Consider the following 15,903-nt stretch of genomic DNA (forward strand, 5'->3'; position numbering starts at 1 on the left):
ACTTAAGGTTCGATGACGCTAGGGTTATAAAGGAAGTCTGTATGTGGTTACCGAATGTTGTTCGGAGTCCCGGATGAGATCCCGGACGTCATGAGAAGTTCCGGAATGGTCCGGAGGTAAAGATATATATATGGGAAGTCCTGTTTTGGTTACCGGAAGAGTTTCGGGGTTTATCGGTAATGTACCGGGACCACCGGGAGGGTCCCGGGGGTCCACCAAGTGGGGCCACCAGCCCCGGGAGGCCACATGGGCTGTAGGGAGTGTTCCTTGGCCTACATGGGCCAAGGGCACCAGCCCCACTAAGGCCCATGCGCCTAAGAGAGAGAGAGAGGGGGCAAACCCTAATGGGATATGGGCCTTAGGGCCCATATTGGTGCGCCTCCCTCTCCCATCCCCTCTTGGCCGCCCCCTTGCCTCCCCATCTAGGGCTGCCGCCCCCCTAGGGGTGGGAACCCTAGAGGGGGCGCAGCCCCTCCCCTTCCCTATATATATTGAGGCATTGGGCTGCCCAGAAAACACGCGATTCAATCTCTCGTTGGTGCAGCCCTGCATCTCTCTCTCCCTCCTCTGTTGTGGTGCTTGGCAAAGCCCTGCAGGATTGCCACGCTCCTCCATCACCACCACGCCGTTGTGCTGCTGCTGGATGGAGTCTTCCTCAACCTCTCCCTCTCTCCTTGCTGGATCAAGGCGTGGGAGACGTCACCGGGCTGCACGTGTGTTGAACGCGGAGGTGCCGTGCGTTCGGCACTTGGTCATCGGTGATTTGAATCACGACGAGTACGACTCCATCAACCCCGTTCTCTTGAACGCTTCCGCTTAGCGATCTACAAGGGTATGTAGATGCACTCTCCTTCCCCTCGTTGCTAGTCTCTCCATAGATAGATCTTGGTGACACGTAGGAAAATTTTGAATTTCTGCTACGTTCGCCAACAGGAACTGGGTATCAAAGCAACTAGGTGCTCTGGAGTCTGGGTCCCTGATTTTTTTCCGCTGCATCGGCTCGCCAGTGCAGGGCACCAGTGCGAGATGTAGCAACAATTGTCTTTACACCAGTTTTGGCATACATAGTGGATGGACTTAGTGCTATTAGTTCTATATTACTAAATTAGTGCATGTACACACCTGTTAGTATCAATTGGTTGTCATCCAAATATTGTCGCTATGTTGTTGCAGTTATATTTACCTTCCTCATAAAATGTTCAATTTGTTATTTATAGTTACATGAGTAAGAACTTGTAGCGTTGTTGCAGTTAATTATAGCTTCTGATGTTTCAGAGTTTGGTTGTTGTCTCAGTAGCAATTAATTCATTTGCACATTGATCTTTTTGAGAAGATATGTCATAATTAACCTATTTCTTCAGTTTTTCAAAATAAGTATTGGTGATTTTCTATGTTGCTATAAACCCATTTCCCTACAATTGTTACTGGTCCATTTTTAAATATTATAAGATGAACGAAAGTGTTCTTACTTGGAGTGGGTTGATCAAGAGTGGCCACAGTCTTCGAAGATGTGTCTAGCAAAGCTCTGGAGCATGTACGAGGAAGAGAACAGAGGTAGGCATAGAGAAAGTGTTGTCAACGTTGAAGAATATTTGAAGATGCGGGATAAAAAAGAGGAAGGTGGAGAATGAGCTCAGATTTTTTAAATCAGACTTTGCTAAGATGGTGTTGGCGAAGGAGGAGGCACTTTCCAGTTGGACTGTGCAAAACAGGTTTTTACTAAACTAAAAGCAGAGGTGGATAAGACATTCCTGGATGATCTCGATTAGGGAAATGTATATATTGTTCTAATATTGTTCTTATGAAGTTGAACTAGTTATATAATGTACTGTGTTGTTTTTCAGGTAGCTATCGTACTGTGATGTTAAAATATATTTATGTGCCTGATATGAAATTGGCAAACAATTGTTTGATATGAAATGTGAATTTGCGTAATACTGGAATTATTAACTGTAAACTAATAAACCTGCTAAATGGGTCATGAAACTTTGCAAATGGTTCTAGCAGTAAAAGCGCTTGTGATGGATAGCCCAATGCCACACAGTTTTCTTCATCAAATCGTGTGTGATGTAGTTGACAAAAACAAAAGATTAACCAAGCAGAGCATGTGTGATAGTTACACCCCAACCCTATAGCCAACATGTATAACAATTAGCTATAAATATGTGTTGCTTTATTAGTACATGACACACCTTCCACTCTCACACAGTGCCTAGCAACATGTGTTGTAGCTGGCTCTTGCATCAGAGCCTGCTTAGAGCAAGTATAATAGCAGACTTATAGCCTGCTTACATGGCAATTTTGCCTATATGAAGAAGAGATACGTGAAAAAGTAAGGGGAGTGAACTCTCATGCAAGAGCCAAGCTATATGCGGATTTCTAGGCCAATACAATAAATATGAAGAAAGAGATAGAAAGAAGACGAGAAAAAATAATACTCTTATAGCCAACCTTATAGATAACCTTATTGTATGAGTGGCTATAAGTGATGGTTATATATGACATGACAACACCATATAGCCAGCAGTTGGCTATATTATTAACCATGCTCTTAGTTTATTCCTTACAACCTACTCACTATACCTTGTTGTACTTGCTCTTGCTCTTGCTCTTAGGCTAGTAGCAATTTGGACCCGTAAGAGCAAGTACAAGACGATGACATAGGCAGGTCGTACGACTTTAAATATTATATTTTTTATGAGTTAGCAGAGAGAGAAGAGGAGAGAGAAGAGAAGTGGGCTACTCACTAACAGCCGACTGTAGCACGTGCTCCTAGACACTCTGTGAGAGCGAGAGGTGGACCATGTATCAATAAAATAGTACAAATTTATACGCATCTATTATACTTGTCGGCTACAAGGCTGACTATAGATGACGTGGCAAGATCATATGGCTAACAGCTGGCTATACTATTAACCATGCTCTAAGAGTATCTCCAACAGCCGCGCCAAAAGACGTGCACGCGCGGTAAACTGGCTTTTTAGCGCGCGTGGAACGTTTTCGTGCGCTCCAGCGGTGGCGGGAAACTAACCCGCGGGGGAAAAAGGCGGCAACTCTCGCGCTAGATTTGGCGCACCGCGTCCGACGCGCCTATAAATTACAACGCCCTCTGCTGCTCTCTCTCGCTCCCTCTACCGTTTTCTCTCCTCGCCGCCGACACGACACCACCGCGCCACCATGCCACCTCGCTGTCGGGGAGCTTCGGGCTACCACGGCGTCCGCGTGCGTCCGTCCGGCACCTACTCCGCCGAGATTCGGTCGGGCGGCGGCGTGCGTCTCGGCCTCGGAACCTTCGACACCGCTCAGGATGGCGCCTGCGCGTACGACGCTGCGGCGTGGCGCCTCCGGCGATCCCGTTGGGACATGAACTTCACCGACGTGGTGACGCGGGAGCGGGCACTGGAGTTGGCGCCTTTCCCGCGGCTTATCACCGACGAGGATCGTTGCAAGAACCGGAGGCGGGAGCGCCGTCTCAGCCTAGCCGAGATGGACGAGAAAAGCCATGACGCTGTGGAGCCAACGCTTCCCGCAAGACATCATCAACGAGGAACAGTTCTTCGCCGAAAGGAGGGCGGAGAGGGCGGAGAGGGAGGAGAGGAGGAAGGAGCGAGCCGCCTATCGCGACGATTCCACGTTCGCTAAATTCAACATCAAGCTAAAAGATGCGTCGTCCTAGGACTCCAACGACAAGCGGTTCTTTGACGCCTACGCTCAGACGTCGGAGGAGGACATCACCGAGACAGAATCTGAGTCGGAAAATGACAAGTAGTAGTACTTTTTCGTTTTATTTTGTATCGTAAAAGCAGGCTAGGAGAAGACTATGAACTATCTATGTACTATTTTGTATCATAGAAGCAGGCTATATGCCGATCTATCTCCATATTTGTACTATTGGAACTAAATATGTATCGAATCGCAGTTCATATAAAAAAGATGAAATATAGCGCGCCTGCTAAAGCGGTTTGGACGTGCTTTATTTTGTGACGGTTGCTGAAGCCAGCGAATCGCCGCGCACAAAACCTGACTCTCCCGATGCTGTATTCTGATTTTTTTTTTAACGCGCGGCTGTTGAGATCCTCTGAATGCATATGCGGCAGTCTTGAAGTCTACTGGTACTAACGAACGACGACGACGAAAGAGAGCCGCGACACCCGGTCCAGTCCAAATGTCCAATCCAAGTATCCAAGTCCAAGGTGTGCGAAATTTCGGCAAGCTGCCAAAAACTCCTCTTGCCAGCACCCGTCCGGCCGCCCCCACAAGCCACGAAATCCTCGCCCGTTTAGCCACACAGCCAGCGGCCGGCGACGCACCCGAAGCAGCGCGCGCAGGCTACCCCAAAACCACCGGATAGTCAATCCCTCGGCGGGCCACGAGCGCGAGAGAAGCAGCGGCAGCGATGGAGCCGGAGGGGGTGCGGCACCGGATGGTGGAGGTGGCCAAGGGGGTGCGGCTGCACGTGGCGGAGGTGGGGCCCGAGAACGGTCCCGTGGTGCTGCTCGTGCACGGCTTCCCGGACCTCTGGTACGGCTGGCGCCACCAGATGGTCGCCCTGGCGGCCCGGGGCTTCCGCGCCGTCGCGCCCGACATGCGCGGCTACGGCGACTCCGACGTCCCGCCCTCCGCGGGCTCCTACTCCATCTTCCACCTGGTCGGCGACCTCGTCGCCCTCATCGCCGACCTCGCTCAGCCCCAGGTCTTAGCATCGAACCCCTTCGCCCTTCGAGATCCCCCACGCCGGCCATGCTCCTTGCTAAGATTGCTGTTCGATTCTCGGGTTCGCGTGGCAGGTGTTCGTGGTTGGGCACGACTGGGGCGCACTCGTGGCATGGCAGCTCTGCCTGCTCCGGCCGGACCTTGTGCGGGCGCTCGTTAACCTCAGCGTGGCCTACCACCCGCGCAGCTCCGAGGGGAGCCCGCTCCAGGTCGTCAGGGCCTTGTGCGGGGAAGACCACTACATGTGCCGTTTCCAGGTGGAGCCCTTCATCTCCTTTCTGTCCTGCTTATAGCAGACAGAATCAATGTCATTATGAGTTGTGTTCATCTGTCCTGACGACTTTATTGGATAGGGGTCTGTTTACTGGTCGTGGCAAAACAATTGAACCGGTTCATAGTTGTTGGCATAATTTCGTATGTTAGACGATTGTCTTCATGGTGGGCTGTTCGTGATGCTTACCAAGGGATCGAACCAAACTAGATTATTCGAACTTCGGAATTCCAGATAGATAACAATGGAGAAATGGTAATAAACAAGAAATATCGGTATATTGGATTGGAGGTTGAGTAGTGTTTTTCACTAAGGAAATTGAGTTATTGGTTCAATTGAAATTGGATACTTCGTATTGTCTTTTTTGAAGCTGGTAACTTAACATTATCGCATTCCTGAGATACATAGTAGGTAAAACCATTGTTTCTTGAAATATGCCAAATTTATTTGTTGAAGCTTTATTTGCTATGCAATCACACCTATGTCCTTATCAGGTTAGGAACCCGAGTACCTTAAGTACTATAAATCTTCAGTAACAAACTTTAGTTCTTATTGACATTGTGCTTTTGTTGAAACCCAAAAATTAGAATATCGCATTTTCAAGATATGGAGTGTGCAAGGCTCCAAGTAAAAGCATTTTCTTGAAAGACACCATGCTTTGCAAACAACAACATGGATCTTTATCTTTACTGTTATAAAGATTTCACTCGGTGATGGCGGTCTGCTCACTTTCAGGCCACATCACATGTTTGACATGACAAATGCCTGATATGTTAGCAGATGTAGATGATTTGGTCTTGTTTTAATCCATTTTGATCTGTAGCAACACAAGGAATTGAACGTGTATCCGTAAGTATAGGGGAAAACATCTCTGTAACAAGCACAAAAAAAATTCAGGGAGCACACAACTGTTAGAGTTATATCTATATATCCATGTAGCCTTTTCCTTTTGTCTTTACCCCATTGTATAAGGGGTTTTCTGTATATTACCTGCACCTGTACATGTATATATACTGGCCTATGGCCCCATGGGAATACAAGTTGCATATTCCTAACATGGTATTAGAGCTTAGGTTTTTTTTTTCCGCACGCGCAACTCGTGCTCAGATCCAATCACGCCGCTGCGTTTCTCCTCTCCGGCTGCGCTGCTCCACCCGTTCCGCTACTCCCGCCGAGGCGGCCGCTGCTGCTCTACTCCCATCCACCGCGGTCTCTCCCCTGATCCAGCCGCAAGTCTCTATCCGCCCGTGTGCCCAGCTGGTCTCTTCTGCTGCTCTGTCTTGCGTTACGTGGTGCAGCTGCTGCTTCCTGCCGCTACGTGGTGCTGCTGCTGCTCCTGATCTGGTCCACTACGTGGTGCAGCTGCTACTCCTAATCTGATCAGCTGCTTTGACCGGTTGGCAGCCTGACAGGCTTAAAAAAAGTCACTTTGTTCGAGCAGATGTGCGGGCATTGCTGCCGGTTGCCTTTCGACGGCGTCCCTTATACTGACCCCGTCTCGCACATGCACCATCTCTCGGTGCTTGGTGCTCGTCCAACCGTGATGTCATGTTCTTTGTCGTCTTCCGCGCACGGTGATTGTCGCTCTACACCGACTCCTCTCGCGACTTTCACCCGCTCTGTTGGTGCAGATGACTCCATCGACCACGCCTCGCACACGCGCCTTCCCTTGGCTCTCGGGGCTTGTCTGCATGCGCCCTCGTCTCCACCTTCGGGCTCTGCAGATGATACTAGTCATGCTACACCGCCTCCTCTAGCGGTTTCCACAGATGGTGGTGGGCGCTACTTTTTCGGTGATCCTGCGCCAACTACTTCGGCTATGTACTTCACCGAGCAGGAGATTGTCCGACTTCGTGATCTGCTGATTGCCTCCGGCTCTTTGTTGCCGGGTGCATCTTCATCGACCTCTTCAGCTGAGCCTTTGACTGAGCAGGAGATTACACGACTTCGATGCTTGCTAGCTGTGTCCTCTGGTTCTTCATCGACGGGTTCTGCTGGTTCTGCTACCGACTCTTCTGGCATTGTGGAACCACCTTCTACACAAGCAGGTACATCTCCGTGGATTCTTGATACTGGAGCATCTTTTCATATGACTCATGATTCGTCCACCCTGTCCTCTACTCGACCTCTCGATTCTCCTGTTCATGTTCTTACTGCTGATGGTACCTCTCTCCCGGTTACTGGCCGGGGCATTCTTAGCACTTCATCTTTTCATGTTCCTGATGTTGCTCATGTTCCCCGACTAACCATGTAGCTCATGTCTGGTGGCCAGATTGTTGACTCTGGTTGTCGTGTCATTCTCGACTTTGACTCTTGTTCCGTTCTGGACCGTCATACCGGTGCTCTCCTTGGTGCTGGCCCCCGGCGCCGTGACTCTCAGGGTCTCTGGGAGCTTGACTGGCTTCACCTACCCTCCGCTGCTACCACCGCCAGTCTCTCCGCCTCTATTGCCTTGTCTACCAGCTCTTTTCAGCAGTGGCATCATCGCCTTGGTCATTTGTGTGGCTCTCGTCTCTCCTCTTTAGTTCGACGCGGTCTTCTTGGATCCGTCTCCGGCGGTGTGTCTTTAGACTGTCAAGGTTGTCGTCTCGGTAAACAGATCCAGTTACCTTATCCTCATAGCGAGACCGTGTCTCAGCGTCCTTTCGACCTTGTTCACTCTGATGTTTGGGGTCCAGCTCCCTTTGCCTCGAAGGGAGGTCATCGCTACTATATTATCTTTATAGATGATTTCTCTCGACACACATGGATATATTTTATGTCTTCTCGTAGTGAGGTCTTATCTATCTATAAGCGTTTTGCTGCCATGATTCACACTCAGTTTTCTACGCCTATTCGTGTGTTCCGTGCTGACTCTGCTTGAGAGTATATCTCCAAGATGTTGCGTGGATTTCTTGCCGAGCAGGGTACTCTGTAACGCCCTCGATGCGACTATATCTCCCACGTGTCGAAGCACGACTTAGAGGCATAACCGCATTGAAAGCAATGTCGCAAGTGAGGTAATCTTCACACAACCCATGTAATAAAATAGGGGAAGAAGTTACATAGTTGGCTTACAATCGCCACTTCACACAATTACATGAATAAAGCATTACATCATCCAGATACAAACAAGGTCCGACTACGGAGCCAAAATAAAAGAAGAACCCCAAATGCGACAAAGGTCCCCGATCGACCCCAACTGGGCTCCACTACTGATCAACTAGAACGAAGCAACACAAAGGACAAGATCTTCATCGAGCTCCTCCTGAGCTTGGTTGCGTCATCTGCACGGTCTCATCGGCACCTGCAAGCTGGTTTTGGAAGTATCTGTGAGCCACGGGGATTCAGCAATCTCGCACCCTCGCGATCAAGACTATTTAAGCTTATGGGTAAGGTAAAGGTATGGGGTGGAGCTGCAGCAAGCGACTAGCATATATGGTGGCTAACATACGCAAATGAGAGCGAGAAGAGAAAGCAAAGCACGGTCGATAAAAGTATGATCAAGAAGTGATCCTATAACAACCTACGTCAAGCATAACTCCAACACCGTGTTCACTTCCCGGACACCGCCGGCAAGAGACCATCACGGTAACACACGCTGTTGAATCATTTTAATTAAGTTAAGGTTCAAGTTATCTACAACCGGACATTAACAAATTCCCATCTGCCCATAACCGCGGGCACGGCTTTCGAAAGTTCAAATCCCTGCAGGGGTGTCCCAACTTAGCCCATCACAAGCTCTCACGGTCAACGAAGGAATAGACCTCCTCCCGAGACATTCCGATCAGACTCGGTATCCCGGTACAACAAGACATTTCGACAGGGTAAAACTAAACCAGCAACACCGTCCGAATGTGCCGACAAAACCCGATAGGAGCTGCACATATCTCTTTCTCAGGGCACACCGGATTGTCTAAACTTCCGGTAGGCCAGCCCAGAGTTGCCCCTGGTGGCCACCGGCGGCTGACAAGTTGGACCAACACTCATAGAAGCACTGGCCCGGGGGGTAAAATAATGATGACCCTTGAGTCCGCGAAACCCAAGGGAAAAAAGAGACTAGGTGGCGAATGGTAAAACCAATGTTGGGCATTGCTGGAAAAGCTTTACTTAAGGCGAACTGTCAAGGGGTTCCCATAATAGCCCAACCGCGTAAGGAACGCAAAATCCTGGAACATAACACCGATATGACGGAAACTAGGGCGGCAAGAGTGGAACAAAACACCAGGCATAGGGCCGAGCCTTCCACCCTTTACCAAGTATATAGATGCATTAATTAAATAAGATATATTGTGATATCCCAACAAGTAAACATGTTCCAACAAGGAACAACATCTCCATGTTCCAACGAGGAACAAACTTCAATCTTCACCTGCAACTAACAACGCTATAAGAGGGGCCGAGCAAAGCGGTAACATAGCCAATCAACGGTTTGCTAGGACAAGGTGGGTTAGAGGCTTGGTTCAACAATATAGGAGGCATGATAAGCAAGTGGTAGGTATCGTAGCATTGGCATAGCAAAAGAGCGAGCAACTAGCAAGCAAAGATAGAAATGATTTCGAGGGTATGGTCATCTTGCCTGAGATCCCGCAAGGAAGAAAAACGAGTTCATGACGAAGACAAACGGACGTAGACGAACGAAACCTCACAACACGACGTTACCGGATCCAACCTGAAGAAGCAAACACCGGAAAAGAAGCATACAACATGGTAAAACAACCATCACATAACATGGCATGATGCACAATCAAGTATGATGCATGTCCGGTTTAAAGAGGCATGGCATGGCAAAATGCACAAACAAAACTACAAATTAAGTGGAGCTCAATATGCAACGGAGTTGCATATTGAAGAAAACACCACATGACTTATTTAGTTCGATCTTGTTTATGAACCCAACAATATTAAATGTTGTTAAACATGGCAAGAGGGTGAAGCAAAGGTAAACTACCTATCTAGTCAAGGTTAAATGAGGCCGGAAACAACGAACAACAAATTCCGGTAAATCCCCATGTGCATATATTAGGTTTGGTACTGTTCTGCCCTAAACCATATTTTATAGTTGTTAAACATGCAAAGTGATGCCACCATGTTAAACTAGACATTTTTCTACCCCATTTCCATATAAAGTTTATTCAATTCGGAGCTACGGTTGAATAGTTATGAATTAAATCATTTTAGCATGGCATAGGAGCAAATTTAAATAAACATCATTTTAAACATTTTAAACATCGATGAAAGTTGCATATTATTAAACTAGACAAAATTCTGAGCAAGTTTCATATATTAAGTTTTTCCATATGATGCTTAGTTATTAAGTTATTATATGCATGTACTAAGAGGGTTTTTCTGCAAAACAGACGTCTCTGGATAAATAGGAAAAACGCAGAACCTGAAAAAAACTTTATGGGCCGAAACAGAGGCAGACTGGGTGCTCACCCTAGTGGACCGAGGCCCAGTAGGCGAGACAGGCCGGCGGCCGGTCAGGTGGGTCGACGGGCAAGCTAGGCCTTGGAGGCCATGGGCCCATGGGGCGCTGGACGGGGCCCACGCGCAGAGGGATCGTCCCCGACCTCTTGCCGAGGCGAGACGAGACATGGCAGCGGTGGCGAAACGGCGATGCTCCGAGGCGCAGACGAGGCAAGGCGAGACGGGAAGGCCTGGGCGGATTTGGCCCCAAGGACCTCATTCTCGGCGACGGCGAGGTCGGTGGGTCGGGAAGCTCTCTCCGGCAGCAGTCCCTGGTGAGAGAGGGAACAGTTGAGAGAGAGAGGGGAAGAAAATAGGAGAAGAAAGGGAGAGGCGCGGGTCTGGCCTGAGAGATGGCGGCGCGCCGGCGAGGTCCGGTCATCGGAGGACGCGTCGAGGCGGCGGGGTCCTCCGACCGGCGACGTGGAGGCTGGATCGGGAGGAGCGGCGCTCAGGGTCCGGGCGACGGAGTGCAGGGAGGACGCGAGCGCGAGGACGGGCCCCGATGAGCTCCGCGGGCTCATCCCGGGCCTAGGCGGGCCACGGCGGCGCGGGAGGCAGGGGGACGCGTGGCGACGCATGATTGGAGGGGAGCGGCGCTTAGGTGGGTTCTGGTGGCGGCGCGGCGATTGGGGCGGCGACAAGTGGCGGCGGGGGAGCGGGCACGCACGGATTTCAAGGAAAGGAGGTGGGAGGCGGCTGGAGGATGATTGGGGCACGGAAATTTAGGAGGAGGGGTAGGTAGCTGCCCAAAATGGAAGGGGAGGAGGTTTATATAGGGCAGGTTCTAGGGTTAGGGGGTTTAGGGGGGTTTTCGGACCCTCCGATCGCGATCCGATGGCTCCGGTCGCGAGGATGGAGTAGGTGGGCTGCAGGTGAGTGGAAGTGGGCTTTGCAGGAGGGTTAGGCTGAGAGGAGAGGGGAGAGATGCAGTCCGGCATGGTTTTTGGGGACCGAAAACGTCCGACGAAAAGACCGGCTACTATTGCCGCTATATTTATCCGTTGGGGCATCAAACGGACTCCGATTGCGATGAAACTTGACAGGCGGTCTATCTATACTATAATAAGACCACACGCCAACTTTCAACCCAATCCGAGAACATTTTCCGGCCACTTATAAAATAATATTTTGGACATGCCGCGGGCGCGTGCAAGTGTGTTTGGACTCAGAGCAGACAACGGAAGGAACGAGGAGAACCCGGACGAATGCAAGTTTTGAAAACATGATGATGCAATGCACATGATGACATGATGAAATGCAACACGCAAGCAAATGACATGGCAACGACAGCGAATAACTGGAGGACACCTGGCACATCGGTCTCGGGGCGTCACATACTCTTGCTCAGTTCTCTTGTCCTGGTGCTCATGCTCAGAATGGCGTGGCTGAGCGCAAGTATCGTCACCTTCTTGAGACGGCTCGTGCGTTGATGATCGCCGCCTCACTTTTGGGCTGAGGCTGTCTCCACTTCCACCCATCTCATCAACCTTCAGCCGTCCACTGCTTTGCAGGGCGGTGTTCCTTTCGAGCGTCTCTTTGATCGTTCTCCTGATTACTCAACGCTTCGTTTGTTTGGTTGTGTTTGCTATGTTCTTCTTGCCCCTCGTGAACGCACCAAACTGACCGCTCAGTCTGTTGAGTGTGTCTTCTTAGGCTATAGTGACGAGCATAAGGGCTATCGTTGTTGGGATCCTATCGGTCGTCGGATGCGTATTTCTCGGGATGTAACTTTTGACGAGTCTCGTCCTTTCTACCCGCGTCCATCTTCCTCGACCTTTTCAGTGGAGGATATCTCTTTCCTCACTTTTCCTGACACGCCTCCCTCTGTGCCCAGTATTCCTATTCCTCGTCCTGCTGTTGCAGATCCGACGCCATCCTCTCCTACAGATTCTTCCCCTCCCTCATCGCATGACTCTCCACCTTCATCACCGACACATTTCCCAACTCCACCTTCATCACCGATACCTTCCCCTTCTCCACCTTCATCATCGCTACATTCCCCGTCTTCACCTCCAGTGATTCCACCTCTTCCCTCCTTTCCTTTTCATTATACTCGTCGTCCACGTGTTGTGGATAAATCCACTGACGTGCCATCTACTTCTGGTGCGGCGTCCTCCTCATCTCAGCCGACTTATGGTCTTCGGGTTCGGCCTCGCCCTCCCCCTGACCGCTATTCTCCTAGTCGATATGCTCTTTCGGTTGTACTTGAGCCTACGTCTTATCGCGATGCTGTTGTTCATCCTGAATGGCAGTTTGCGATGGCAGAGGAGCTTGCTGCTCTTGAGCGCACTGGCACGTGGGATCTTGTTTCTCTTCCTCCCGGTGTTCGTCCCATCACTTGTAAGTGGGTCTACAAGGTTAAGACTCGCTCGGATGGTTCTCTTGAGCGTTACAAAGCTCGTCTTGTGGCTCGTGGTTTTCAGCAGGAGCATGGTCGTGATTACGATGCGACATTTGCTCCTGTGGCCCATATGACCACTATCCGCACACTTCTCGCCGTGGCCTCTATTCGCCATTGGTCTGTTTCTCAGCTTGATGTTAAGAATGCCTTTCTTAATGGTGAGCTGCGTGAGGAGGTATACATGCAGCCCCCACCTGGGTATTCTGTTCCTGATGGCATGGTCCGTCGTCTTCGTCGCTCTCTCTATGGCCTTAAGCAAGCCCCTCGCGCCTGGTTTGAGCGTTTTGCCTCTGTGGTGACTGCCGCTGGTTTTTCGGCGAGTGATCATGATCCAGCGTTATTTGTCCACATTTCTGCTCGTGGTCGGACTCTTCTTCTCTATGTTGATGACATGATCATCACTGGCGATGACCCTGAGTACATTGCCTTTGTGAAGGCCCGTCTTAGTGAGCAGTTTCTGATGTCTGATCTTGGCCCTCTTCGCTACTTTCTTGGGATCGAAGTCTCTTCTACCTCTGATGGCTTTTTTATTTCCCAGGAAAAGTATATCCAGGATCTTCTTGCTCGTGCTGCTCTCACTGATGAGCGCACTGTTGAGACTCCCATGGAGCTCAATGTTCACCTTCGTGATACTGATGGTGACCCCTTGTCTGATCCGACGCGTTATCGTCATCTTGTTGGGATTCTTGTCTATCTAGCTGTCACTCGACCGGATATATCTTATCCAGTCCATATTCTGAGTCAGTTTGTCTCTGCTCCCACTTCGGTTCACTACAGTCACCTCCTTCGTGTTCTTCGATATCTTCGAGGCACGATCTCTCACCGTCTGTTGTTTCCTCGCTCCGGTTCATTACAGCTTCAGGCCTATTCGGATGCTACGTGGGCTAGTGATCCCTCGGATCGCCGTTCACTTTCTGCTTACTGTGTTTTTCTTGGTGGTTCTCTCATTGCCTGGAAGACGAAGAAACAGACTGCAGTTTCCCGTTCGAGTGCAGAGGCTGAGTTGCGAGCTATGGCTCTTTTGACGGCAGAGGTGACTTGGTTACGGTGGTTGCTTCAGGATTTTGGTGTTTTTGTCACTACACCCACTCTTCTACTGTCCGACAGTACAAGTGCTATTAGCATTGCGCGCGACCCTGTGAAGCATGAGCTCACCAAGCATATTGGTGTTGATGCTTTTTATGTGCGCGCTGGTGTGCAGGATCGGGTTATTGCTCTTCAGTATGTGCCTTCCGAGTTACAGTTGGCGGATTTCTTTACGAAGGCCCAAACTAGAGCACAGCATGGCTTCTATCTCTCCAAACTCAGGGTTGTTTATCCACCATGAGTTTGAGGGGGGGTGTTAGAGTTATATCTATATATCCATGTAGCCTTTTCCTTTTGTCTTTACCCCATTGTATAAGGGGTTTTCTGTATATTACCTGCACCTGTACATGTATATATACTGGCCTATGGCCCCATGGGAATACAAGTTGCATATTCCTAACAACAACATCCCTTTTGCAGAGCTGTAAATAACAATACGGAGTATTACAGTGATTACAGTTAGCCTTAAAAACATTCAACTGACTGACAGATTATAATTGTCTATCTTGTCATCGCCTGGATTTCTTTTTCGAGTATAGGACTTCAACAATTCCTACCTGCAGACTCAGGTTTAAAAGTATCTCCTGACACAGTACTAGATATTGCTGTTTAATTGCTTATTCTTAGATATAGTTTTCCTCTGCACCAACATCGCTTCAGATTTGGTTTGTAGGAAACAGTCGTTCATATGCATTACTGAATTATGCATGCAGGAGCCTGGAGTCGCTGAAGCTGAATTTGCTCTATACGACAATAGTCATAAGTTTAAGACGGTCTTTGGAATGCGCAAACCAGCTCCTCCTATTCTACCCAAGGACAAGACCTTCTTTGACTCACTAGATTCGGATGGTACTTGCCCTCCATGGTTGTCTGAAGAAGATATTTCCTACTATGCAGACAAATTTGAGAAGACAGGGTTTACAGGAGGGCTTAACTACTACAGATGCATGGACTTGTATGTCACCTACGGCCCATTCTCACTGTCTTGGTTTTACAATTTAGTGCTTTATTTACTAATGTTAGCCAGGAAAGTTACTTCATTTCAATTGGTTACTGATGATATACTCTGTACTGCGTAACTTTATGCTTTCGAGTTATCAGATGAGGGGAATTGCATCCTAAATGCTAGTTGTCGTAACCTACAAAGACTAGGAACCTGGTGGCAAAATGTACAGAAACATGCTCTTTCTTAGCAATTTTATCTATCTATCTATCTATCTATCTATCTGTCTGTCTGTGTGTGTGTGTGTGTGCGCGCGCGCGCGGGTGCGTGCGTGCGTGCGTGCGTGTGCGTGTGTGCGTGTGTATGGATGTATGTATGTATGTGCATGCATGTCACGTATATGTACGTACGTATGTATATGTGTGTATGTCACGTAGGTACGTATGTACGTATGTATGTAACTACATATCTGATTGTGCCAACTTCAGTTCATAAGTTTTATGGGTGAAGGCATTTTGCCAGAGTTAACGCAGGCGTTAGATCTGGCTCAACTTACTTTCGTGTTCATGCAGGAATTGGGAGCTTTCTGCACCATGGACTGGAGCTCCAATAAAAATAGCAACAAAATTCATCGTTGGGGACCTTGACGTTACATACAGTGTACCGGGGGTGAAAGACTACATTCACAAGGGTGGCTTGAAAGCGAGCGTGCCGAATCTGGAGGATGTGGTTGTTATGGAGGGAGTGAGTCACTTCTGCAACCAGGAGAAGCCTAATGAAGTTTCAGATTACATCTGCGAGTTCTTCAGCAAGTTCTGATTATCAAGAGAGTCTCGGCGAACCGACTTGTTTCGGTGCTGTTTATGTACTTATAAGTTGTCGATTACACACGCCATGATACTGAATTTTCTCTAAATAAAACCATGGTCTGATTGTCACAGAAGAATTTCTGTGAACTCTCATGTCCTCCTGTTTCTATGCAGAGGGAAGTGTAACCTGTGGGCAGCAGTGAAATCTTAGCAGCTGAAACCGATAGAA

At 49.1% G+C, this 15,903-nt stretch overlaps 2 protein-coding genes and 1 pseudogene across 3 annotated transcripts; all 3 read left to right on the plus strand.

The window, feature by feature from the left end:
- The first annotated feature begins 3,118 nt into the window (after positions 1 to 3,118).
- Positions 3,119 to 3,800, plus strand: LOC147979164 (uncharacterized; annotated as a pseudogene).
- Positions 3,801 to 4,181: 381 nt separating this feature from the next.
- LOC125543545 (epoxide hydrolase 1-like) lies at positions 4,182 to 15,847 on the plus strand. 2 transcript variants are annotated; one of them, XM_048706919.2, is made up of 5 exons: positions 4,182 to 4,693; positions 4,788 to 4,970; positions 14,462 to 14,491; positions 14,636 to 14,877; positions 15,438 to 15,847. In XM_048706919.2, exons 1-5 carry the CDS (start codon positions 4,397 to 4,399, stop codon positions 15,682 to 15,684), a joined length of 999 nt encoding a protein of 332 aa, XP_048562876.1. In that variant the 5' UTR covers positions 4,182 to 4,396; the 3' UTR covers positions 15,685 to 15,847. The 2 variants fall into 2 exon arrangements, with proteins under 2 accessions (XP_048562876.1, XP_048562877.1); XM_048706920.2 differs by lacking the exon at positions 14,462 to 14,491 and having other exon boundaries at positions 4,192 to 4,693.
- Positions 4,977 to 14,328, plus strand: LOC147979165 (uncharacterized). The gene has a single exon (XM_087546767.1). The coding sequence runs from the start codon at positions 6,426 to 6,428 to the stop codon at positions 7,236 to 7,238; it is 813 nt and encodes a 270-aa protein (XP_087402893.1). The 5' UTR covers positions 4,977 to 6,425; the 3' UTR covers positions 7,239 to 14,328.
- Positions 15,848 to 15,903: the final 56 nt, after the last annotated feature.

This window comes from Triticum urartu, chromosome 3A (assembly GCF_056163025.1).
Source record: "Triticum urartu cultivar PI428250 chromosome 3A, HENAU_Tu73, whole genome shotgun sequence".
Classification (NCBI taxonomy): domain Eukaryota; kingdom Viridiplantae; phylum Streptophyta; class Magnoliopsida; order Poales; family Poaceae; genus Triticum; species Triticum urartu.

Coding starts and splice junctions, on each gene's coding strand:
- LOC125543545 (XM_048706919.2), top strand. CDS start 4,397: ATGGAGCCGGAGGGGGTGCGGCACCGGATGGTGGAGGTGGCCAAGGGG. Junction 4,694..4,787: donor CCGACCTCGCTCAGCCCCAG/GTCTTAGCATCG, acceptor TTCGCGTGGCAG/GTGTTCGTGGTTGGGCACGA. Junction 14,492..14,635: donor ATTCCTACCTGCAGACTCAG/GTTTAAAAGTAT, acceptor TTATGCATGCAG/GAGCCTGGAGTCGCTGAAGC.
- LOC147979165 (XM_087546767.1), top strand. CDS start 6,426: ATGTGCGGGCATTGCTGCCGGTTGCCTTTCGACGGCGTCCCTTATACT.